At 37.3% G+C, this 27,866-nt stretch overlaps 2 protein-coding genes across 3 annotated transcripts in view; both read left to right on the top strand.

The window, feature by feature from the left end:
• Positions 1–27,866, top strand: part of LOC128865235 (serine-rich adhesin for platelets) — an 83,830-nt gene that overhangs the window by 33,042 nt on the left and 22,922 nt on the right. The gene's annotated exons all lie outside the window — the stretch shown is intronic.
• On the top strand, positions 5,054–6,810 carry LOC128864861 (tigger transposable element-derived protein 1-like). Its single transcript, XM_054104618.1, has 2 exons — positions 5,054–6,537; positions 6,598–6,810. Exons 1-2 carry the CDS (start codon positions 6,178–6,180, stop codon positions 6,808–6,810), a joined length of 573 nt encoding a protein of 190 aa, XP_053960593.1. The 5' UTR covers positions 5,054–6,177.

Below are 27,866 nucleotides of genomic sequence, written 5' to 3'. Positions count from 1 at the left end.
TTCATTTGCTCACTAAATATTGAGCTATCATAAAGTTAACCAAAATGAGGAGAAACATATCTGCTCTTGATGATGAAAATGTTATGATATGTGATTTTTGATTATGTGTGAGTTTTCTTTTTGACTGTGCTTGATTCTTGGTACAAATGCCATCATTTCTGATTAAAATTTGTTTGCTCGTGGTACCAAATACAATCACTGCTTCTACTGCAATATGATCTATGTATGCATGTATGTGAAACCTCTGAAATCTCATGTATGTATAAGTGAATGTATCTGAAACAGCGAACGTCGATAAAAAACGAAAAACTCAATACAATACAAACACAATTTTTGCTGAGTCCGCGAAAAAAGTACTCGTTGTTGCAAAATTTTCTACACAAAAATGTTTCAAAGATTCTTTTGCGTCGACACTTCGAAGGAATGGGGAATCAAGAGCGAAAATATATGTATGTATGGTAGTACGCGACGAATAAGATGTGTAGGCTCCATTATGAGAATGTACAGTTCAAGAGCACAAAAAAACGTGCTGGAGACGCAGGCATACACCAAAAAAGCAAAAGAAAGACGCAGATCGTGATGCATGGATGAAGTAAAAGAAGATCCAGGGCGACTAAAACTGAAAAACTGGTAGGAGAAAACAACAGACCGATCAGCATGGAGGTGTTCTATTCAGCGTGTCCAAAGCTCGCAAGACACCGTAGCGCAAAGCGATGCTGATAACTACTGCTATCAGGGATACGGTACACTAGACAGGGCTAGTTTACTGGGGCAGCAGCCCTTGGTCGGGAAAAACCCGAGTCATCCCGGTAATGTAGAACCGGCTGCCGTGGGAATGTACATGTACGATGATACACAAATTCCGACGGTTAACAACCCCAAAATATTGGGAGTTACCTTTGGCAGCTTGCTCTCCTTCTCAGCGCATGCAACCGCTATTGCAACTCAAGTACAGAATCGCAACAAGATTTTCAAGTCGCTTGCCGGCAGCACTTGGGGCAAAGACAACGAAATGTTGCTGTTGACTTTTAAAGCAATAGGGCGACCGGTTCTAAACTATGCTGCGCCTGTATGGTCGCCAGGAACCAGTGATTCGCAGTGGACGAAGCTTCAGACCTGTCAAAACACTGCATTAAGAACCGCGACAGGATGTCTTATGATGTCATCAATACAACACCTACACCATGAGACCCTTATGCTGTCTGTTACCGCAGGGCTCACTCATGCTCCATTGTGTGGCATGTTGCACCGTCTTGCTGAAGCCACATGTCATGCAAGTCAAGCTCTTCCATTTTAGCAAAAAAAAGTTGGATATCATTTCACAGTAGCGCTCACCATTCACAGTTACATTACGATTCGCAGCATCTTTGAAGAAGTACGGTCCAATGATACCTCCAGCCCATAAACCGCACCAAACTGTGACCTTTTCTGAATACATTGGTAGCTCTTGCAATTCTTCTTGCTAATCTTCACTCCAAAATCGACGATTCTGCTCATTTACGTACCCATTGATCCAAAAATGAGCTTCGTCGCTGAACACAATTTTTCGACTTTAAACTTTCTTAACAGAACACGCATTTTTATAATAAAATTCAATGATAAAACTGAAGATGTTTGACAGTGAAACAAAACACGAAACGTGCGTCAGCTGTTTAAACCAACTGTTTAAAAAGATAATAGCTAAAAAATCACTCGTTATATATACAAGGTGGCACAAACTTCATTTTGGTTTTAAATAACTTTTTTACTAAATAAAACAAAAATTCCTTTGATTGATGGAAATATTTTTTTGTTTTTACCTTTATTCGCACCATTGCTGGTATATTTCTATACTACAGCTGTCTAGTTCACAAGCACCAAATATGATTGACGTACGACTCTGTTCGCAAAAATTATAAATCTCTAACCAAACAGACAATTTGAGATTTCCCTCCAGCGCACCAAATTTTCACACGAATAAAATTTAGGCCAAAAAGGGTAAATACATTAAATTTCAGTCGAAAATCAAAAATTTAGTGTGTTTCATAATGATCTTTTACCATCTACTGCAACATAAATATAAATCTGCAACGTTTGCTGAATTATGCAGCGCGCCAGCAGTTTTTTCGCTAATTGGGATCTGATATTAACATCATCGAAAACGCCTGGTCGAGGTGTATAAAGAAGGTCGAAATTTTAACAACAAATACGAATTGAAGCAGTTTAATAATAAAGTATCATTTGACAGCCTCACGTCGAATTAGCCCATTATATGTTGCTGGAAACAAATGGATCAAATGCTAGATAATCGTGATTATCTGCAGAATGTGATTTTTTGGATACAAAGCAAACAATTAAAATAAAGTTTCAATAAATCAATATTAGGTATTAATTATTATGCAAAATTTATTCTGAAGCAGGCAGATTATAAAAAAAACTAAAAATCAGAAGGAAATTTTCATTTCGCCTAAACTTTTTTCGAAAAGTGTGTACGTGGCTAAATACTTATCGCCCCCTGCATGTACATAAGTATGTATGTAGGTTCAATTAAAACTGTCACATTGGAAAACTTAAACTTTACGTCATTTTTTCAATTGATTAAAATGACTTTTGTCAAATTAACTATCGAACATCAATCGATATTATTGATTTAATACCCTAGAGTCATGCCACAAGGTGACCTCATTCATCTAAATAAAGATATTCGTTTAATTTTTATAGAGGAGCGTTTGCCTATTTTTACTTTAACCTATACTTGAAAAGTTTTTCTTCTAACCGCAGCAAGTATTTATTGCTTTGGTGGCCAAAAACGGCAAAACAATTAATTTTATCTAAGTAAATAATTGCTTTGAGCGCGAAATGAAAAAATAATTTACAGTTTGGAAATAAAAATTGCCATCTCGATCGATAGTGGGAGTAATGGTATTTGTGGCAATATCCATACAGGGAGGAAAATGAATTGTATATTTGTATTTGCTATACTACGCTTAATTGAAAAGTAATTGAATGCATTTAGTTGCATAGCCTTTGCCAGTTTGCCATATTTCGAAGGTAGTCGATGCACAGAATTAGCAAGATTTTCATCTTAATGCTCTCAAGGGTTATTTAAGACACATTTCTTTATTGGTTTTTTTAAAGCTTAAGAACTTAAAATGATAATACAAAATAGAAATATAGTTGGTGTGAATTTTTGAAGGGAAACCTCTTAGTCGTCGATGGACGAGCAAGAATGGAGAGTAAAATTTCAAGGCCATGCAACGTTTTGGGTATTTTCGTTCCGCGAGAGAGAAAAACGGATGTAGAGGAAAAGGAGAGAGGGAGCTATACCTTATATATATGTTAGATACACTTTAGGCTATTTTTCCCGAGTTTTTCCTTGTGGTTGCTAATTTCTAGTGAGAAATAACTCTGCCTACTTTTTGGCGCTTGTTTGTTGGTGCACACTTGTAGGAAATATATTTTTGGTGCCTACTTTTTGGCGTTATATTTCCTTGGTGCCTATTGTTTGAGGCGTTTTTTGGTCCCAATTTTTTTGGCGTTTTTTTTTGGTGCCTATTTTTTAGCTTTTATTTCCGTTTCTTTGGCTAGTGCTTATGCGCACTATAAAGTGTTATCCATTCCGGCGTCGGATTTATTGGTATTGCCTTGCGGTAATTTGTGCCGTTGCTGCGGCCCTAGAATCGCTGCGTTTGTGCGGGTGATAAACGCTCGGAGCAGTGCGCATTGTTGCCACGGTTTGTGTCCGGCGTTTACCTACACCGGTCGACGCTTCTCCGTTTTTTGTAAATTTTGTCTAGTTGTATTCTCTGCAAATGTTGTGAATTTATTTAGATATATATTCTTTCTCTCTCTCTCTCTCTCTCTCATTTTCTCTCTCTCTCTCATTTTCTCTCTCTCTCTCATTTTCTCTCTCTCCCTCTTTCTTTGTCTGCTTTGAAAGTTTCACTTCTGTTATGTGTATTACGCTACACGCACTTTTTCTTTTTTAACACACTTTTATTAGCTCGGGTTGTATGTATGTAACGGAATCTTTGAGCTTAACTTTCACTGGCTTCTAAAAATCTGATCGACTTGGAATTTTGCACACCTATCAAGGAACGATGACAATGCAATAATTTGATAAAAGTTTTCCATTATCCTTATTAGGATTGCCAGGATTAATATTTTCTTTTTTTTCACTATGGGCAAAAAGTAAGTTGAATTTGGTTGTAAAATGAAAAATCTTTATTTATTCTTGTAAATCAATTTTATCCCCTTCAAAATAATCCCCTCTCGAGAAATACACTTAGGCCAATCCCCGAAACATGCATTTTGCTTCACTTTCATAACCTTCTGTGCATAGGTAGTTGCCAATAGAATGATTGTAATATTTACTATATCAAACATCCCACGCTTTTAACTCTAATTTGAATTATTCTATTTGTATCTTAATTTTTGTTATAATTCTGTTCTGAGGTAGTTAACTATGACTGATCGTTCGATTTGCTATTACTTCATTATAGGTCTCTTTGTCATTAAAATTTATTTTCTACTTTTTAGTTCGACTAGCAATAAAAGCGTTTACGGAATTTTTAATTCCAGTGAACTAAAAGATTATAAGACGTGCCCATTCGTCGTGTTCGTCCAGAAGGCCGTGAAAATGGAGGTTAGCGCTTGTTGCACGATAATACGTCGACTGATGCTCCAATTTTTTTAAACAAAAATTCGCAAACATTATTTGGTATGATTCTCGACCATGCAAACCGGTTTATAGGGTGAACTACAGTGCACTCGGGAAAACGTCAACACTTGTTTACGTCAACATCCCAAAACGTCAACCCTTAATTTTTTACATTGTCTACTCTAAAACGTCAACCAAACCACAAAGCTCTAAAACGTCAACTTTAAATAAATCAAAATTTTGAATTAATCAACAGTTAAAATACACAGTTTTGATCACACACACACACATTTATTTCATGAAATTAGTATGTAGTATGTAATATTTATGTATGTAGAATAGAAAAAAAATTCCATCTCAATGTGTAGTCTTTTTTATGTTCAGTTGATTTTTTGTTCTCGTAAGTGCGTTGGAAAGATCAGGTGGAGAAGGACTTGGCTTCACTTGGTGTGTCCAACTGGCGCCGGTTAGCACGAGAAAGAAACGACTGGCGCGCTTTGTTAAACTCGGCCAAAATCGCGTAAGCGGTTATAGCGCCAATTAAGAAGAAGAAGAAGTGCCACATTACCAAAATGTGTTCAAAACAACCGAAAGTGCTTAAATTACAAGAAAAGGCAAATATTTTGGATTTATTAGAAAAGGGTGCAAGTGCGGTAGCTTTAGCAAAACAATATGGTATCTCAAAATCAACAATTAGCAAGATAAAAATAAAAAAAAAATAAAATTTTGGACTGTGTCAATAATATGCTTTCCGGCCCGGGAAAAAGAAAGACATTAAGAGCATCAGAGTTGCCGAAAATGGAAAAGCGCCTGTATCAATGGTTTGTAAAGCAGAGAGAAAAGCATTATCCGGTTAATGCATTAGCGCTCAAACAAAGGGCTAAAGAAATTCATCTAAAAAGGAATGTTCTTTTAACGCAAGTGATGGATGGTTGCAAGGTTTTAAAAAAAGATATGGAGTTCGCCTGCTTAAAATAACTGGAGAAAAGCTATCTTCACAGCCTTTGCTGGTCGAACCATTTAAAATCAAACTTAAACAAAAAAATGAAGAAATGGGTCTTTGCCATGATCCATTGTACAATGCTGATGAGTCTGGCTTATTTTGGAAAATTTTGCCAGAAAAGTCTTACGTATCAAGTGCCGAAAAAACTGCTCCGGGCGTAAAGACAGAAAAACAACGCGTTACTTTTTTATGTTGTGCTAATGCTTCCGGAAATCATAAGCTTAAATTGTTGGTGATTGGGAAGGCAAAAAATCCACGCATTTTCAAAAACTTTAACTGCCCAACTGAGTACAAGAGTTCCAAGTCCTCATGGATGACATCAGCTATTTTCTACGATTGGTTTCACAAATCCTTTGTGCCACAGGTTAATATTTGTTCTGCTACAGAAAAAATATCGCTTTTAATAGCTAAGATTTTCTAATTTTAGGTAACAGATTTTCTTTTAAAAAAGGACTTGCCAGTCCTTCTGATAGACAATGCTCCATCTCATCCAAGTGAATTAGAGCTTAAAACAGAAGATGGAAACATAGTTGCAATGTTCTTTCCTCCGAATGTAACCCCACTTATCCAACCAATGGATCAAAACGCAATTAAAATAACGAAGCTGTATTATAGAAACAGTCTTCTAGCCATGGTAACAGCAAAAAAATCAGATCTAGTAGATTCTATGAAAGCTGTTACATTAAGGGATTGTGTTATGCTTTTAGAAGCCGCATGGAATAAAGTTAGCAAAGATACAATGGCAAAATGCTGGCAAAATGTTTTGCGTTTCACGGAAAATGAGACAGATCCGGAGGAAGATATTCCGTTAAGCATATTGAAAGAAAAAATAAACTCGGAACTGCAACAACAAATGAAGCTCGCAGTTGATCTGCTTTATGAAATAAACCCCCAGGTTTGTCGCTTTATAAAATTATTTTAACGACACGACCTGTAACTTTATACATTTTTTAAGGTTGACTATACAGTATCATCCATTCAAAAGTGGAATGAAGATTTTCTACTGGGTAATGTTTCTAATTCGTGTGAAGCTGAGGAGTTAGAAGTGACCGATGATGATGACAACGATTTAGATACGAGTACAAATGTACAGACAATAAAACCAGACGAAGCTGTCGAGATATTTAACCGGGCTTTGGATTGGGCTCAATGCGAGAATGTTGAATGAAACCTAAATGTATTAAGACGTTTACGAGAGAAAGCTCTCCTCCATGTATTGGAAAGGAAAAAACAACAGAAAAAATAACCGATTTTTTTTAGATGCATAAGTATCTATGTGAAATGTGATCTCTTTTGAAATGCGTTCCTTTAGTTTTAGTTAGGCTGAAAGCCTTTTTTGTTCTTTTTTTGTATTTGTTTATGTTTAGTTTAAGTTTATAGTCAATAAAAACGTTTAAAGCACACTATCAATATGTTTTTTATTAAAAGTTTCTACATTCATAAACGTCAACAATTTGTTAAACGTCAACACTCGTGGTTTTAATTAGTTGACGTTTTCCCGAGCGCACTGTATTTGAATAATAGAAGAAGAATATAAATAGCTTTTTACAATATAAAATGCTTTTAAATTTCTCAACAATTCTAAATTTTAAACGCTTTTAAACAACTTATATACTTAGGCGAAATTACGACCACCTCATGTGTAATCTAATTCAATTTCTAAGCCACCGGTTTCGCAGATATGAATCAAATTGACGATAAGGATAACTCATACGATAAGATTACACATTCAGCGTAAATGCAAACTCTTGCAAATAATATAAAAAACATACAAAGGAATTTATAAATGGCTTAAATGGAGTATAAACAACCTTTTTTTTTTACGTATATGAGATACTAAAATTTTTTTTTTTATTATTAGTATTTTCATTGCAACTAGTATAACATTACATATATATAATTACTAACGAGCAATTTTTGTGGAGTTTTGTTATTATTACAACAAATAATATGAGTTAATCCTCAGCAAAATACAGTTCATACTTTAACTGATTTTTATTTATTTATTAGTTTAAATCTAGAGGTTTTTTACGTTTGAGCCTTCGTTTCCATTTTGTATTATCGTTAAGAATCAAGGCTTCATTGTTCACATGCTTGCTTATTCGCTCTGCGTGCGACTTTGCAAATTTTTTATGGTTGCCGTAACCGAATCAATATTGAGGTCACGTTCTAGGTCTTGCGTCCTAATATACCATGGACCGCAAACTGCATGCTTGAGTGCCTTAGTCTGAAATCTTTGTATATGCGCTGTATTACTATAGCTGGTGCATCCCCATAGCTGAATCCCATAGGTCCAGATAGGTTTCAGAATTTGTTTGTAAAGCAGTATTTTATTGTGTGCGGATAACGCTGATTGCTTACCCATTAGCAAATGCATATTTTGGAATTTTAGGTCCAGTTCTTCCCTTTTCTTTTTCACGTGCGCACTCCACCTAAGTTTCGTATCGAGCGTCATACCTAGATACTTTGCTGTATTAGAGTATGGTACTTTAATGCTTTATGTATATTGGCAGGTAGTTGATCTTTTTGTTTGCAAAGTTGATGTGTACAGACTTTGTTTCGTTCAGTTTAATGTGCCATTTATCTGTCCAATTGTATATTTTATTGATAGCAAGCTGCAGTTGTGTAGTAGACTCCATTTCTGTCTTTCCGACGGTTAGTATTGCAGTGTCATCAGCAAATGTTGCTGTAAAGCAATTTCTGCTGCTTGGCAGGTCGTGAGTAAAAAGTAGATAGAGAAGGAGACCAAGCACACTTCCTTGCGGCACACCAGCTTTAATCTCTTTCAGTTCATAGAACTCATCTTCGTATCTGACGCGAAAATAGCGCTCAGACAGGTAGGTTTTTAAGATATTAAAACATTTTGTTGGCAGTACATTCTTTATTTTCCACAGCAGGCCAGCATGACATACTTTATCGAAAGCTTTAGAGACATCGAGAAATACAGCCGAACACACATTTTTTTCTTCAAATGTACGAGTAATTTTGTGAATTTGGTCAATAGTTGAGTGGCGCGCGCGAAATCCAAATTGGTGTGTTGGTATTATTTGTTTATTTTCTATGATATTGCCCAGGCGCTTTATCAAACATTTTTCCAACAGTTTTGATAAGATGGGCAACAGTGAAATTGGTCGATATGATGCTACATCGTTTGGGGGCTTTCCTGGTTTTAGAATCACGATGACATCAGCTATTTTCCAATAGATTGGAAAGTATTGCAGCTTAAAGCAAGCATTCATTATGTTTGTTAGCTTAGTAATGATGTTTCGTGGAACTTGTTTGAGGACTTCGGTAGTTATTAAATCAAAACCTGGAGATTTCTTCGACTTCAACTTTTGTATCTCGGCGCACATCTCATCTTCAGTTATGGGTACTATATTGCCATAATCATCATTGGCTATGCCATCATTATTTAGTATTGGTGATGTGTCGCTATTGGTTTTCGCTATGTTGGTTTTCGCCCACCCATTATTGTCTACTTTGATTGGTGGATTATGGTTAGCTGGCTGTTTAAGCTTTTTGGTGCATTTCCATAGTGAGTAGTTTGTGTCTCTTTTATTATTTAATTGCTGTGCGTAGTTTGTAAGTGATTGATTTTTATATTCTTTAATTTTATGGCTGAGGTCTTTCGCTGCTTTGTTCAAAGCTGCTTTATCAACAGGTGATCTCGCATTTTTCGCTTCTTTAGCACCATTTCTTTTATATCTCTTGTGTATTTGTGGCCAGCGGAAATTTTCATTAAAGGAGGTGTGCTCGACCAAGCAGAGTGTTGTATTTCTCTCGTCAGTTTTAAAACTTCGTCATCTATCTTTGTTGTTGATTCCATTGGAAACGTATTGTCTTCAGATTCTTCTAACATTTTGCGGAAATAATCCCAGTCGGTAAATTGACTAGTTAATTTGAGAACTGGATCACGTAACACTACCGTTTCGCTGAGAGTTAGATAGATTGGCGAGTGATCTGAACTCATGTCTAGCCCATTTTCAATATTAAGATATGCACTGGAGACTTTTCTGGTGATGAAGAAATCGATAAGGTCCGGATTTTTTTGTGGATCAGATGGCCAATACGTTGGCATCCATGAAGATGCAGTGTTACAGTTTGTTTGTTGAAGCGCTTTGAAGAGCTCCCTTCCTTTAGTGGTTGTAAGCCTAGATCCCCAATGGATATGTTTAGCATTAAAATCACCGCCCATAATGAATTTTGTTTTATGACGCTCAATAAGATGGACATATTGATCGTATTTGATTTGGTGCCTTGGTGGACTATAAACAGCTGTCAATGCTAGATCACCTCCAGCATTAATTGTGATGGTGGTGGCTTGGAATTCATTGGTGCTGACTTTTTCTTGTTCGTAGTGTTTAAAATTGTTTTTAATAATTACGGCACTTCCGCCTCGTGCACTGTTGCTTGGGTGAATAGTGTGGTAAGTTTCAAAGTTTTTGATCTTGAAAAAAGTTTGATTAGTGAAATGCGTCTCTGCAATTAAACAAATGTCGATTTTTTCTGAATTGAGAATCAATTCCAATTCATGCTGGTGCTTTGGGAGACCGTTCGCGTTCCATAACATTATTTTTAAAAAATTAGGCATGTGTACTTGACTGATAAATTTTAAATTCAAGATTTTGCAACCTTTGCTCCAGTGATTTGTTAAATTCTTGTTGTTCTGTTAGTTTTTGCAATATTTTTCAAAGTATATTTTCTTCATGTGTAGTGACATTTTCGTTAGTTTTTGCCACTTGTGAATAGGTTGGTAGATTGCTTGGGACTGGAATTGGTATTGGTTTATGTGATATTGATTTTGTACTAGCTTCATTTTTATTTTTCTCTCTTCCTTTAGTTTGGCTTTCAGCCTCAGTGATATTTTTCCGCTGTCCGATTTTTTTGTCGCGAATTTTTTGTGGTTCTTTGGCTACTATGCAGCCTCTGTAGCTAGCAGGGTGTGCTTCTCCACAGTTGCAGCATTTTGGCAGCTGCTCCTTTGATTTTGTGCAGTCGATTGTTTTGTACTTCTGCGCACATTTGACACAGCGTGGCTGCTTGCCGCAATAATTTTGAGTGTGCCCGTAGGACTGACATGACTTACATTGAGGAATTAATGTTGTTTGTTTAATCGCTTCAATTTTGACAACCGCATGTAAGATTGTTTTTATTTCAAATATCTTTTTAATATCTTCAATTGATTCGAATGTGAGTAGAAACATAACTAGTGGCTCCTTTGTTTTCCATTTTAGCTTGTTAACTGCATTAGTGATTTTTAGGCCTTGTTTTTTAAGATCTTGTATGATGTCAGTAGGATCGCACGAAGGATGAAGATTTTTTGCTATAACTTTTATTGGTCTTGTTTGCTTATTTTCATAAGTGTACCAAGAAATGTTTTGTGTTGATAGCGACTTTGTAGTCTTTCTATAATCATCTGGATCAAATGTATTTATTTTATAGATCTTATTGTTCAGAAGTTTAATAGAGAACGCATTGCTAGACCCGTTTTTTACAATGTTGAACAGTTTTTGGTACTCACATTCAGCTGTTACCATAATTGGTGGCGGACGTGGGGCTTTTTTATCATCTTGTGGTGTTTTATTGTTGGCTATTACTGATACTAAAATAATGTAGAAATAAAGATACCTACACTTAGCTATTATCGACGAATCGCGTTTAACTGGTGGGATAGGACTTCTCGACTTTATTTTCAACAGCATAGCGTCAAACTACAGGGGATATCCGGACGAGCGTGAAAAGTGTCTGATAAATAATTTAAACAAACGAACCCCAGAACCAGTTGAGAAGTAGGTTGGAGTGGCTGCTAACAACGCGAAATCTGCAGAATGTCGCGTTTACTTTGTCCAACAATCTCCAAATAATGAGAATAGAGGTAAAGAAGAGCTGTAGTTCATTCAGCGCCTTGAGTGTCCGTACCCGTTTGAGTGCCCCGTTCAAAAAATGCGCTCCTTACTTTTGGGAACGCCTTCTTCTCGAATTTGAGCAGTTTAGGCACAAAGTCGCTGGAACGACTAGTTGGGATGGCTTAAGGGTTTGAAAACCTATATATCTCTTCTCATTTTAACCTCTTCATATTCGTAGCGCACATATGTATGTATGCGTACTATCTCCATTTTTATGTAGCATTGCGCATACAGGTAGAATATAAGTTTCATAGTAAATTCTTAGGAATTTAGCTATAAGTCCCTCGGTTTGGTATTGCGTATTGCAGGTATTGCGCATTAGCGAAACTACCACGAAAATATTCATTTAAAGTTTGCATTATTGCCTGAGTACTTCTAAATTAATCCAACTTAACTCCCCATTTTAACATTTCCGCGTAGATTTTTACCGCCTCTGCTACTTGTGACCGAATTTAGGTATGCGGCTGCATAAGTTTGTGATCATGAATTTCAAGTGTGTTAGATTACCAGGTTTGGCCGTCCGCGCCAAAATTGTGAGAGTAACTTTGGGTGCCACGTCACCGGGTGCCCGGCAGCGGAATTCTCTCCGCTCATTTCACACGTATTCACACACTCGTCCAATTAGTCGTTGTTCAAATGTCAACGAAGTAGCATGAAAGAGGGTTGTGTTGACTGTTCTCATATATCACCAGCCCAATCCGCATTCATGACCTTGGTTACCTCAGTCAACCGGCTGATTGTTTCGAAATCCCTGAGAGCCATTTAACGGTCTGATGTTGGTCAAACCTGCATCGTATTGAATATTTCGTCAGTCACTGTAGCGTATTTCAGGCTAAAACTCTCGCCACTTATTAGGCAGCTGCTTGGTTAGGCAAAAATTTAACTACGTTTAGAGATATCTATATTAATTCTGATAGCCAAACGGCGGGGGTGGTTGAGCTGTCAAACAACAAATGCTGGGCATCTTTCAGCGAAATAGTGCAATACTTCGCATCCACTGTAAATGGGTGCCGGGACATAGTGATGTACAAGAGAATTATAAAGCAGCGAATTAGCGGGAGAGAGCACTCCTCTCAACCTATAAGTACGAACAGCGTCGTACAAGTAGCATTGTCACTTCAGTCAACACAAGATGGTGCACAGTCTGATATGTACCGCTACAAAAGCAATTTAGCCAGAATGGAACGTCAGGCGCTCAAAAGCGCTACTCAATCGGTCAAGAAAAAACGTCTCTATGCTAATTAATTTGATCACAAGCCACTTGAAAAGATTGAATGTCCTTCGTTTCGATGACTGACGAAGCTGTCAGAATGAGAAGCAGGAAGAGTCTGTCAGACATCTGCTTTGTGACTACCCTGCGTGGGATACCAGTAGATTTGGATACTTTGGCTTATGGTTATCGACTGATATCGATGATTTTAGGGATTTAAGTATCAGTAAAATTAATGGCTGTTTACTCAAAACAAAGAAGTACGCGAAGCGTTTTGAGGCGGTATTTTTATGCACGCATTCGAAAAGGCCCAAATTATCTTACGCCACGGCTGCAAAAGTTATTAAAAAATCAAAAAAGGTTTTTGTGTTGTGTGTACAAAAATGTTGATGACTTTTCCGAGCGTGGCTTGAAGTGAGTGACGACAAAAAAGCAGGATAAAGTGATCTTCCAACTTTTTAAGCGGAACCCTTCTTTGTGACTACGCCAGACACGATCAGTTCTTGCTAAGAAGGGAATAGATGTGAGTATCAACACCATCGAACGTCGTCTGAAGAAGGCGAACATATCCTACCGTCCCAAATCATTAAAACCACTGCTCTCAGAAGAACCCATTGAGAAACAACAAAACAAGAAAATGGCGTCACAGTATTGGACTGGCCTTCCCAGTCCCCAGACGCCAACCCCATTGAACATGTGTGAGGAACACGGTTTTCTGAGGCAAGACCTTGATTTAAAGCAACTCATGCGTCAAGTTCGCAAAATCTAGTCCTGTTTGTCGACGAGCTACGCAGAAAAGCTGGTTCAAAGCATGAAGAAGATGCCAGGCTAGACTCGACAACGATGAAGACTAGACGGCTTCTTGAGTAATTGCGACTCTTAGTTTTGCACACGCATGTAAAAAAATTTTAAATATATATCTTTTACACTTCATGAATAATGGCGTTTACTTTTTTCTGGCACAGACTGTATCTTCGGCTTCGTTTTCGATGTTGATGCGCAATTTTTTTGTGTCAGTTGGGTTTGCAATATCGCAGTTTTTGCATGCCAACTGTTACTTGTGGGATTGATGCGGACCAGATTAGAAACTCTGTATTCTCAAACTTTTTCTTCATTTTCGTGTTTCACGGAGCAAACAGAGCTTAATATTGTATGCCAAATGCTTGGGAACTTTATCATGCTGAAGCCAGAAATCATCACCAAGCTCCAACTGCTGAACGCTTTGCATCATGCTAGTCTTTAAAATATTGAAATAAGAAAATTCATCCATTGTTGACTCTATAAAAACAAATTGTGAACTCCATCACACCTCCCGGTCATGCTTCACAGTTGGTACAAGATTTTCTTTTTCGAGCGCAATACCGCTCTTACGCCATACTAGTTTTCTTCCTTTAATGCCAAATATGCAATATTTGCTTTCATTCGAAAATAGAATACGTTCCTAATATTCTGGAGGCTTGTTAACATATTCGTTTGCCAGATCCATGCGTTTTGTTTCTGTTGATTCCGGATATGTGCGGTTTTCTACGGCGTACACGTCCGGGATAGCCCTCTTTTTTTAAGCATTTTACATATAGTAGCGTCGGGCACATGCTTGCGAAAGGAATTTGAAATACTTTTACATATTTGAGAAGCCGTAATTCGAGGATTATTTTTCACTGATTGCCATATGGTTCGTTCTTCATGTATGGTCAGCTTGATAGGTTTACCAGAACGTGGCTTTGACACAATTGAACCAGTTGTATTGTATGTTTGTACGACATGCTGCACAGAAAAGTGACTTCTTCTTTTGATTTGGCCAATTTCACGGAAAGATTCGCCTTCATTTTTAAGTTTCGGGATAATTTTTTTCTCGTCAACACTAATTTCCTTAGTTTTGAGGTCCATTTCTTGTACGCAAAAGCTTTAAAATAACTCCAAAGTAATTTAGTCACAGCAAAATCAATTACAAACTAAAATAAAACCGTTATTGGATATGAATTACTGCATACTGCGGACAATCCCTGTTTTCATGTGTACGGAAACTGTTTCTGCTTCTTTGAAGTGAAGTTTTTTGTTTTTGTTTTGTGAAATTTAATTTTTAAAGATGTACCTAAGAAAAAATGTATAGAAATTGTTGAAAAATTACTGACTAAACATTTTTTTATTAATAATTAATTTTTTTATTAATCGAGTATTTCAATGAAGCTTTAATAGATTGCACTCTTCAGTTAAGCACCTTGTGATACACGAATTTTTTGTTTCATTATCAGGTTCAAGAACAAACAACGCAGAGGGTTTTCCGACCCGTGAATATGCCACATATAATTGACCAAGTGAGAAACATTGATTTTCTACATTCAGACCACAAACTTTCAAGAATTGGCCTTGTGATTTGTTAATGATCATGGCGAATGCAAGACGGATCGGAAATTGAAGTCTTTTAAACTCAAACGAAAGATCGGTTGGGATCATCGGGATCCTCGGAATGAGAACTTCTTCACCTTCGAGTTTTCCTTTGAGTATCGCCGCGTAAATCACATTGTTCATTTATTTACAACCAAACGCGTAACGTTGCAAAGTTTTGGTGGGCTTACGTTTCGAAGCATGATTACTACGGAGCCAACTTTTAGGCGTAAATTGTGCGGTGGTAAGTCAGGCACATCCAAGGAGTTTAAAAATTCAGTTGGATAGTTGGTGGCTTCATCTTCATTTGTTACACAGCCAATGGATTTGAATGAATGCATTGTTCCAATGATATCATTTTGAATTATGTAGTTTAGGTCATCTACATCTTTATTCTTAGCCGCTAAAATTGCTCGCTCACTCAACCATTCAGTATTTTTGTAGTTCTTAATGATGTTTGGGAATACTTTATTGATAAGTTCGTCTTTCGATGAGACAATGTTACAGAAATTCTGAGGAAATGAAATCAATCCGTTCGATTCGTCGACAGGTACTCGACCATTACCGATAGTTAGTAATTGCTCAGAGAAATCTTCAGTAGATGTATCATTGAGTAATGCAACTCTCATGTTTGTTGTCAGCTGAAGTTTCTTCACATAGCGCCATAGATTCGATGATATTAGGCAAGCGTTATTTCGTCAGCGGCCTTTGATCTTGGAATTACTGGCAGTGTTTGTCGGAAGTCGCCAGACAGTAAAATCATTGCGCCTCCAAAACATCTCGAGTCAGTGCGTATATCTTTCAATGTTCGGTTAAGTGCTTCTAATGCACGTTTATGCGCCATTGTGCTTTCGTCCCAGATGATGATTTCGATGCTGAGTTTTTTGAAATATTACATGTTGGTTCTTCAATTTTTTGAAGATTTAACGGTAATTTTAATGCTGAATGAGCCGTAGGGCATCTTTTTAACAATGTAGCTGCTATTCCAGAAGAAGCAACTGCAAGCTCTATGTTGGATCTCGCACAAACAGTGGCTAATCAGCAAACATAATACGTATGAATAATTATAGTAAGTTCAGAAACAAATCAATAAACACCTTGAATGTCGGATTAAATCCTCGTTCTTCGATAATGTCTGCCCCAAATGAGGTCATTTGGAAACATTGCAAGAAAATGACGTGATTGTGGTGTGCAATGGCTCAGGTGGCGGAGTCAATAATGGCAATTTCACTCTTCCACTAAGGCAGCACAATCCGGGCGTTTCTCCGGAAAACTTCAATGCGCCAAAATACTCGCAAACAACGTTCATTGGCCCAATGCAAACGCTAGGATGCAAGCAGTAATCATTGTTGCAATCATATCGAAACGCCTCTCGATTCAAATCAGCACTTGATAATTCTCTTCTTATGCGTCGAAAATAATCTACTTGTTGATCTCTGTTATTCGCTCGACGATTTCGCATTGCCAACCGAGCCGTTTCACGTGCTGCCTCGTTTTGCTCTTGTGATTGAGAAGCACGAAGTCGAGCCATACTAACGCGGCGCTCTTCACGGGCAATTCCTTGTGCTTCTTCAGTCGTTTCATTCGCAACGTTTCGTATCCTTCTTGCATTATTACTTTGTCGGGAAAGAATCGATCGTCTTGGTTGCGGCATTGATAATGATGATTCAAAGAGAATACAAATTACTGTGATTATATATTTCTGACAAAATTTATATTATCAAATTTTCTACTTAGCCACAGACAAAATTACGTTTAGCTGTCATTTGCGTTTTGTTATTTCATATCAGATGCGTTTTTGTTATACCACATTTTATAGTGACTTCACGGAAACGCGTTCGAATGGAATACAAATTATCCTATGTCCGTCTCCTGGTTCTAAGCTACCTCTCCACCAATTTTCAGTCAAATCGGTTCAGCTGTTCTCGAGTTATAAATAGTGTAACTAACATGACTTTCTTTTATATATGTATATAGATTTCTTAATATGTTGCTTTCATTTCTTTGTGCACGTATACTTTTTCTGGCAAGTGTATATAGAATGCAATCGATGTGCTACTATCGCTTTGGGCAGAGATATACTGATTTGTGATAGAGATATACTGCAAGTCTGTATTATTTATTTTTTCCCGCCTGGAAAAAGACTCATGGCTGAAGCTCTAGTAGAGATTTGCATAACGTAGCCCAGCGTTCGATGCCTCTGGGTTTTGATTCGTTGCGATATACCGATAACTTCCTGGGGCTCATAAAGCTCAGCTTACTGCATCTGCGCCAAGGTTAAGCAATATTTGCTTGCAAATACACCAACGGCCGCCTCATTGAATGTTGGTATCGTTCAAGTTCCCGCGTCATAAAACTGAACAGACATCAGATAATTAAATATCATACTCGTAGTATGCCTTTGCTCATTGAAAGCGTTTTTTTGTGTACAATCGCTTCCAACTAAATACATTGAATTTCTAAGTTTACATTGTGTTTGCTGCAAATGTGACAAAAAATACAATAGGTTGCCTTGAAAATTTCAAGGGAAAATTCTAATTAAACAGGTGTTTGATGCTTTGTGCTTTTATGAAAACATATATCGTCTGCTTGCATTTAAGTATGCCAGTGTTGGGAGGCTGAGAAAGAATAATTTTGTAGCTTTGTAGCTATTTTCAAGTTTCTTATTCTACTCTATGGTGGGAAGAAATCGTTACATACATACAAACACACATATGAGCCAAGTACGCTGTCGTACATAAATTGGTAAAATAAAAAAATAAATAAAAATTTCAGTGTCAATGTTAATTATTAAGTATTTTTGTTTTGACTTACATATGTACATGCGATACCAAATTTTTTACAAATAAATATTTGTCCATATGTGCCTAAGTAATGAGTAGGTATCAAAGTCAAATTTTTGATAAAGACCCAATTTCAAATTTTTAGGAAGAATCAGTCACTTAAAATTTCCCTTGTAATGCTGCATTAAAAAGTAGATAAAAATAAGTGATTCATTTTATATTATGGGACAATTCCCTTACTTTTTGAATAACAAACTAAGTGGCAACGCCATTCAATAAACGCTTTTGATAAAAAAAATCAATAATAATTTGCTTGATACTTACATCCTAATATCTAATTCAACTGTTCAATAAGTATTAGGTCAGTCCATAGGTTCGTGCGTTTTTTAAAGGTGGTTTTAAAATTAATAAAAAAGATGTTTAAAGCATTTATTAATCAATAATATATTTTCCTTCATTATTTACAATGTCTCCCCAACGTTTAGGCAAATTTTTAATTCCCTACTCAAAAAATTGTTTGTCCTTGGAGCCAAAATACGCTTCGATATCCCTATTTATAGCTTCTTTTGAGGAATAGTTCTTGTTACTCATATGGGATTGAAGTCCACGGAAAAGGCGATAATCACAAGGTGCAATATCCGGAGAGGATGGTGGATGCAGCATTAACTCCCATCCGAGCTCGTTCAGCTTGCCTAATGTTTGCCTTGCGGTTTGAGGTCTTGCGTTGTCGTGGTGAAACAAAACTGTGCGTCTATTCACTAAAGACGGTCGATTTTTGTTAAGTGTCTCATTCAGGTTTGATAGCTGATGGGAACAATAATCAGCAGTTATCGTCTGGTTTGGGTTCAGAAGTTCATAATAAACAATACTGGTCATATCCCACCACGACACGAGAATCTTCTTGGGGTGAAGGCCATCTCTAGGGGTCGGTTCTGGTGTTTCATTTGTGTCTAACCATTAGCGTTTGCGAACAGGATTATTGTAAAGGACCCATTTTTCGTCCCCAGTAACGATACGGTTAAAAAAACTTTCATTTTCAAGCCGTTGCAGCAGCTGAGAACACACATTCACTCTCTGCTGAAGGTTGGCGACGGAAAGTCTATGCGGAACCCACAGCTTTTAAACCTTTCCAACTGAACCTGGTGCCTGAGAACTGTTCCATGCGATTAATTTAACCTCTGAGCTATCATATCGACTGTCGAATTTGGCTCAGCTTCCACGAGTTCGATCAAGACGTCGGAGTTAAAGACTTCAGGACGACCATCGCACGGGGCATCCTCCACGTCGCAGTTACCACTTCGGAATTTTGAAAACATCTTTTGCGGTATCCTCTCCGTGAACAGTGTTTATTTCTGCAGCAGCAGTTGTTGCATTTTTACCACTTTTATCGAACACAACTGAAATTATGGGTAAATACGGACGAACTTATGTACTGACCGATGTTTATTATTTACCATTTTCATTTTGCATTCAGTTGATGGTAGGTAGGTAACTGGCAACGTTATACACAACTAATTCCAATTAAAGCTTTCTCCAATCTTCTGAACACACTTTATTTGATACCCATTCTTCTTCTTAATTAGCGTGATAACCACTTACGCGATTTGGGGCGCACCCATTTGGCATTGGATACCCATTACTAAACTCTAATTACGTTTTGTTATTAAATAAAGTTACGTTTTTTTTATATTTCTTGTAACATCCATTCCGTAGATGCATTATAAAAGGCTTAAAATCTTGCATATACACCCACATATCTTAGATAAATAAATAAAAATGTAAATAAGGTGGCAACTCTATTTACAAATATTATTAGATTATAGTCATCTTTACGTTTCCATTGGTATACAATGTGGCGCAAAATTAATTACACTATCGGAAGGCTTATAATTTTGGCAAATGGCGTCGTAGGCCAACTAAAAGGTGATTTTTTTAGAGCTATAGGAAAGTTTTTCAAAAAAACAAATGGTCCATCCGCTTAGTCCAATTTTGGCATACTCTTTCCAATATTTCGGCCGGTATCTCACATATAAATGCTTTAATGTTGTCTTCCAATGCGTTAATTGAAGCAGGCTTGTCTGAAGAGACATGAGCTTTAACATAGCCCCACAAAAAATAATCTAAAGGCGTTATATCGCACGATCTGGGTGGCCAATTGACAGGTCCCGAACGTGAAATGAAATGTTCACCGAACTCGCCTCTCAACAAGTCCATTGTTAGCGTGCTGTGTGGCATGTGGCACCGTCTTGCTGAAACCACATGTCATGCAAGTCAAGCTCTTGCATTTTGGGCAAAAAAAAGTTGGATATCATTTCACGGAGCGCTCACCATTCACAGTTACATTACGATTCGAAGCATCTTTGAAGAAGTACGGTCCAATGATACCTCCAGCCCATAAACCGCACCAAACTGTGACCTTTTCTGAATACATTGGTAGCTCTTGCAATTCTTCTGGCTGATCTTCACTCCAATTCGACAATTATGCTTATTTACACCCATTAATCCAAAAATGAGCTTCGTCTCTGAACACAATTTTTCGATAAAAAAGTGGATCTTCGGCCAACTTTCCATGAGCCCATTCACCAAAAATTCTGCGTTGCGGTAGGTCGTTCGGCACCAGCTGTATTTTGAAAGGCTTAACACCTAAATCCTTTCGCAAAATTTTCCACGTTGTTGAGTAACAGACGCCCAATTGCTGCGAACGGCGACGAATCGATAACTAATCATTAACACTGGCCTATACAGTCCAATAATGTAAATTTGGTTCTAAATTTAATCACAATAGCCCGAATAGCCGCTTCAGTGCGTCGATTAAACTGACCATAAAATGAAAGAAGCGCGCGATAAACTTTCTTTTTGTAATAAAATTCAATGATTTGCTAGCGTTGTTTGTTTGTAAGACGATTCATGGTTAAATTATAGACCAAACTGAAGATGTTTGACAGTGAAACAAAACACGAAACGTGCGTCAGCTGTTTAAACCAACTGTTTAAAAAGATAATAGCTAAAAAATCACCCATTATTTATCTGAAACACAAAAACTAAAAACATTATTAATCAGTATGACTGTTGCTATGCCTCGTACTAGAATAAAAAAAAAATTGTCAAACGGAATTTATCACTCTAAAAATTGGGTATTTTTTCAGTTTTTTAATAAAACAAAATTAAATAATTGAAATAATAATATGATCCTAGTACGGGCGACACATATTCAAATTTTAGACGATTCGGTTGAATAGTTGTTCGTGTTTTGACAACGCCAGGGTGAAAAAAGTAGTTTGAGATAATTGAGTTTAAAGTTTCGATAGTGGATATTTTCCAGTGATGCCGCCGCCTGACGAATCTGACTCTACCTCTATACTTACGAAATATCAGAAAAAAAAGATTTTATATATTTTTTTTTGCCGGGTCAACTATCAAGTGCAACACTCAGACATTAATTAAGTCCATTGTACTACACTTGGAATCCCTTTTGATTTTCTTTAAATCTACCCGATCTCCAAAGAAATCTGAGTAGATCTTGTGGTGCCAAGGAGCCAAGGTGGTCGCTTCTTAACACATCAGTGCCAAAGAAATCAAGTCTGATTCGAGCGAAGATGGGGCAGACGCACAGAAAGTGGTCCGGCATCTCATCCTCCTCTTCACAATCTGGGCAGAGTACTCTGTCTGAGATGCCCACCCTTTCCATGTGATTCGCCCACAGAAAGTGGCCTGTCATCAGTCCAACCAGCTGCCTCACCTCTGCTTAATGGCAGGAGAGTTTGTGACTGTCGATCGGACATGACAGGTAACATCAGTTTAGTCCATCTGCAGCCGATATATATACATACGAGGTGTGTTCAAAAAATAAGGCGAATTTTCAAATTTCGCGAGCTGCGTACATTCGAGTTTCGATTATTATTTTTTTATGTTGATACACTCGTCTCGAAGATATGTTCACGGCACGAATAAGGCAAGTGTTGTGGGTGTTCGGCGATTTTCTGCTATAGAAAAAAATGAATCAAAGAAGTTGGATAAAAGTTTGTGCAAAAATGGAATTAAGTGCTTTTCGCAGAAGGGCGAGAAGATGTGAATGACGACGCTCACTCTGGACGCCCTGAACGGATGGTTATGACATCGAAATCGAAGCCATAAAATATAATCTATTTCAATTATGTTTCAATTTATAATAATAATATATATGTAAATCCTTGTACCTAAGCATAATTTTTATTCAGCTACATCCACACATACATACATATAAAAAGAGAAGCAGGCCTACCTACATAAGTATGCCGCATGTGCTGTTATTTGTATGATAAAAATATCTACTATAGAATTAAACAATGACAAGCAAAAATGTATGTATTTAGCGCAGCTGAAGACGTTGAATCAATAGAAAAAGCACTTCTGACAATTAAGTTCCAGCTGAATTTATTTAAATGTGCTGAAAGCAGGCCAGCACATCATTTAATGATGTCAAATAGAATACGGAAATCCCAACATGAGATCTTGTGACGCAGGTGGCAATGCCAGTAAATACGAAAGCGGGGGCACTACTTACACAAAACACAGAATTTTATTCCTATTAAGGTTATATTTATCAGCAGAAAGGAATCGCGTCAGATATAGACTAATGTGCATGTATGTATATTATGTATCAATTGCTTGCACGCCTTCATTCGAATTCCAGAAGGGCACTAAACTAAATAGTAAGGCCTCTTCTTTTGCGGAATTCTTTTATGCGATTTTGATCATACACATAGGCTTGTTTAGGAAGCCCGCATATACTGACAAATAACCTTTATGGATGTAAAGGGGGCAACAAGATCTACCTTAACTCTTCACATCCAGATGTCAGTGTTTTGTTTTTAGAGTGAGCTTTTACAATTCGGGATTCGGGGATTCTCCTTGTACATGATACTTACCATCGACAAGTCACTATTACATTTTGAGTTTAGCATTGAATGATATAACTGCAATTGTTTTGAAATTAAATTTTATTTAAGCGGTGTTTTGTTCATTTTTATAACAAGTAGCGAGTTTAAATTTTACTCATTTCCAGTTCCAGTTGGTTGGTTGGTTAGAGTGGTGATTCATCCAGAATCCAACTAGCGTCGTTTCATGATTATTAATGTCGAAGATTGCTTGAGGTTGTAGGGAGGCCATAACGTCCTGCTGATTTTGCATTTCATCTGGTCCCTCCATCTACAATCTGCGATTCGAAGGTATTTTAGGTAAATTGCATTCTTGACCCCACCTAATAGTGTGAATACCGGTATTGCAAGAACGCTGTTCATAGTAGATCCCCCTCTAGCCAGTTCAAATGCTTTTTCGTTACCCTCTATGTTGCGGTGTCCCGAGACCCAAATTAAGGTTACTTTGTGGTTTTCACTCAAGGTCGTGAGGCTATTCCTACTTTGCTCCACCACTTTAGAGGTTGTTATAGCCGCGTCCAGTGCCTGGATTGCAGCTTGTCTATCCGAAAGAATAGCGGCATTGCCCTTAAAAGAGAAATCCGTGATTAGTAGCCTACAAACTTCCCCAATTGCCTGTACTTCCGCCTGGAAGACACTGCTGGTATAAGGGAGACGCACAGAATTTTCAATTCCAAGTCTATGCGAATATATACCAGCTCCAACACCACAATCCATTTTAGAGCCATCTATGTAGACTGTAGGGTCGAAGCTTTTTAGTCAGAATTCCTTACTCCTCCTGATATGGAAAGAGAGTGGCAAAATTCCTATTGACTGTTACCGTCGGGACGATGTAGTCAGCCCTCTCTGAGACGTACTTAGCTTGTCGCAATAATAGGCTGGCATGACCGTCAGTGTTTTCTTTCCAGCGACTCGCTTTATCTAACCCAAATTCACGCATAGTTGCCATCTTCTTGATAGGTAGATCTTGACTTTAGTTGGTGTTTCTGTTTGGCGCCCGAGAGAGAAGCGAATGCCGCAGTTTGTATGTATGCTTATCGATCAATATTATATCTACCAATATTCAGGTTATAACCCTAATTTCCTTCAAAAGCTTAATCTATAACTTTTATTTTGACGACAATCTCGATGAGGCTCAAATACAACTGCATAAAATACAAGTGCGACCTTATTTTGAGTGTATATATATAAGTATATTCTTGAATTCCCTTCTAAGTAGAAAATCTATCTTTAGACAGAGTACTTATAAATATATACACCTCCATATATAAGTATATACGCAATTGTATGTATGTATACATAATAATGTACTTGCATGGAAAGAAATAATTTACTATGAAATGTGGGAAAAGTAATTGGATTTTCCATCGGCTTCATTAATCTACTCGGGAATCATACAAATGTTACAGTTTCACCTTTGAACAAAAGTGAATTACCGCGCGAACGCATCGGAAATGCAAATGCATAGAGGACTTCCAAATGCAAATAGCAAAGTGATAAATAATTTTCATTGAAATGGTTACTTTTCTCACATGTGTGTGTGTGTGTGTGTGCGTACGTGCATATGTATATACTTAGCAATAATTAAGGGGTTGAGCGGTAACGGAGTAAAATGGTACGTTAAAATGAGCCACTGATGGACTGTCAGCCCACTTGTGGGTGGTAGCGAAACCACACCAAGGTCGGAGGGGTTGGGGTGCAATGGTGACACACTTTTTAGCTTAAAGTGACAGCTAAAATTGTTCATAAGTACAGAGTAGTCTGAAGTGGAAATATAAGTACCATATATGGTTTGAACAAAATGATAAATCATTAAAACGCAATGATTTTATTTTGATATTGAGATTTATTTTTTTTAATAAATGTACAATATAAGTAGAATTTTTAGAAAAATATTTTCGTTAAGGAGTAAAAAGGAACACTTTTTTATTGAAATAACTTAAAAGTAAAGGAATTATCTAAATAATTTCTCTAGGGCTTGATTTAGTGCTTAGATTCGTATTACTTCCAGTTGCGGATTGGCTACCAAGATTTTATAAAAAACACAAAACAAAAAAAAAAAAAACAGAAAATTACGAAAGCGTCCTACATTAAATAAGATAGCTTGAAAACTATATTTATGTCTGGAAAAACTCCAGCTTTTGGGTGTATTAAAAAAAATATTGGTGCAATTGGTTTGTGTCTCTTAAACGTCAATATATCAGAATTACACGCTCGTCTTCGTTAAAAAATAGTTAATTTAAGATCAAATCTCTTGGCTGTGCAGGTAAGATTTCTATGATCTGGGTTTCAGCGAATAGGAACATAGAGGGCAATGAAATTGCTGATTAGCTTGCCAGGAAGGGCACTGAACTGGCCTCAGGGACCACCTTCCCGGTCATCGGCATCCCCCTGACAGTTGTTAAAGGGGAACTGTACAAATTATTTCTCAGGAAAGCGCAGAAAAGATCATGTGTGATCAAATGTGACCATTTGTTCATGTGCTATTTCGAAAACCCTTTGGCTCCAGTACAATATACGAAGGACTCAGAAAGTCGTGGGGATTCCTCGCCATTCAATTTCCAAACTCTTAGCTGTGTTTACCGGTTACTGGATGATCGACACACACGCGGAAAAGCTAGGGTTACCCTTTAACCCCCATTGCAGAAGCTGTGGGGACCCTTCAGAGAAGGAGACTGTTGAGCACTTTCTCTGTAAATGTCCGGGCTTGGCAGGACTAGACGACTAAGGCCACTGGGTGCTCCTTTCTTCGACAGCCTGGGGCAGTGCGCCAACCTAAATCCCATCAATCTTCTCCATTATATCAACAGCTCTGACTTGGCGCTTCAGTGCTACTTGAGGAGTGCCAGACTCGCACTTCAACCATTGCACCTCCCTACCTACCTAAGTAACTATGTATTATAGATCTGCCAACCACTTTTCTATTTCATTTCTCGAATTCAAGCTATTTGAAATTCTTTTTCATTTACATTTTCACCTATTACCTATTTTTTATGTTAATTTATAAATCGACAAAGAGTCACAGCTGATGAACTACGAGTCAAAATACACTTTTCAATTATTCAAAACGAATTTATTTGAACATAACGACGGCTTGTATTCAATACCGTCTATCTGCAACTTTGACGAGATAGAGTTTTGGTGGTATCTTAAGCTCTGGCTTAGAAGCCTTTCATGTTTCTAAATTAGTTATCGGCGGCCCAAAGTAGAATTTTCGAAAACTGAAAAACGGAGGACGCATTGCACTTAGATCAACCATCGCAAAAATATGCGCAAGCACTTCAAATTTTTGTTAACCGCTGGCTGCGTAAAATCATGCGCATATTTTGGCCGAATATTATTCAAAACACAATGCTTTGGCAAGCCACAAAGCAACCACAAACCTATTGTAAAGGAACTTAAGTGTAATGAAATTCGCAGTGCAGCCTCCGCAGAGGAAGATCGTCTAACACATGGAGAAGTATTATCGAGGTGGAAAAGACGAACAAAACTTAAAGTGAAGTTAAAATACTAGCGCAAAATAGGGACCAGAGGAAATATTTTGTTAAGGCGCTATGTTCCATATCGGAATGAAAAGGTCAAATATATACACCACACAAATAAATTTCTTACATTTTTATTATCAGTTTAGTGCTAACAATTTATGTTTTTAATATTTAAACTTTTAATAATAAATATTTCAAAAATACCCAGAAATAAGCAAAGCTTCCATAAGACATAAATTAATTATTAAAAAAGGTACAATAAAATCTATAGAACGAAAAAAGTAAAAGACCGACCAATGTTATTATATTTAAAATAAACAAATAGAATACTTGGTGTTAGTTTATAATTTGGAGCTTTGTCATGGCTGCGTTGGATCCTCCTTTGATTATAACTGTTTGAAGTCGTCGAATCATCGATTTGATTAAATTTTTTATAATATTTTGCTTAATTTTTGACCTTTCGACATTAATCGCACTTCTCAGGCTGTTAGAGCTGTCTTCCAGTTTCGAAAACCGATTGGGAAAGTAATGCCCAGACATTTTCGATTGGATTAAGGTCAGGGCTGCAAGCAGACCATTCTAAAATTGATATTTTTTCGCTACCAGAAACTCTTTTGTTGCGGCTGCGTTGTTATGCTGGAAAGTCCACTCCTCATCGAAATTGTCATAAAAAAAAATAATAATAATAATAAGTACTTCGTCTAGATGTTCTATATACTCGACACTATTCATTTTTGTGGATATAAGACATATAGGCGTTTTGCCTCTGACGCTAATGGATACCAAATTACGGAATAATTCCGAAATTATGAGTAATTTTCTCCTCCCTTTTCTTCCTTTTTTTACCAATACATTTGAGAATCATCTAACCCGTCCAGATTGAATTTATTTCAACGGAAAAAGTTACTCTCTCCCCCATTCATCTTCCCAACTTTGTTATTTTTCTGCAAATGTCAATCTGGCCTGTTTGTGTCGTGTGGTTAACTTAAGTGTAGGTAGGTAGGTGAAATGGTTGAAGTGCGAGTCTGGCACTCCTCAAGTAGCACTGAGGTGCCGTTTTGATACCATTATGAGACCTACAACAGGCAGATATCTATAGCTGTTGATATAATGGAGAAGACTGATGGGATTTAGGTTGGCGCACTGCCCCAGGCTGTGTACCTAAGTTAAGGTACTCGTTTGACATATTCTAGACAAGAATCTGCTTACAAAATTTGTTGCTCAAGGGGGAGTAACTTCAGTAGGGCTATTTGTTTTATTTATAGCTGAACGATTGATTTCCCGAGCATCTCTAGCACTAAGCTTTGGCTTTCTACCACTTCTCTTGATACATTCGTATTTCAAATGGAAGTAATGCAAAGCCACAGTTTTGCTTCTTTTTAGTTTTGAAGCAATCTCTCAGATTGTAAGGCCACTCTCTTTTCATGCAAAAATTTGTCTCAGCTCAAATTCAGGCAAAACTCCCATGCGGCATATTTTTTTTTTCTTAACCAAAGCAACCACATAAACATAGGAATGAGATGAAGCGATCAAAAGCAG

Source organism: Anastrepha ludens, chromosome 5 (genome assembly GCF_028408465.1).
Source record: "Anastrepha ludens isolate Willacy chromosome 5, idAnaLude1.1, whole genome shotgun sequence".
Taxonomy (NCBI): domain Eukaryota; kingdom Metazoa; phylum Arthropoda; class Insecta; order Diptera; family Tephritidae; genus Anastrepha; species Anastrepha ludens.
This window is presented reverse-complemented; position numbering and strand designations above follow the sequence as displayed.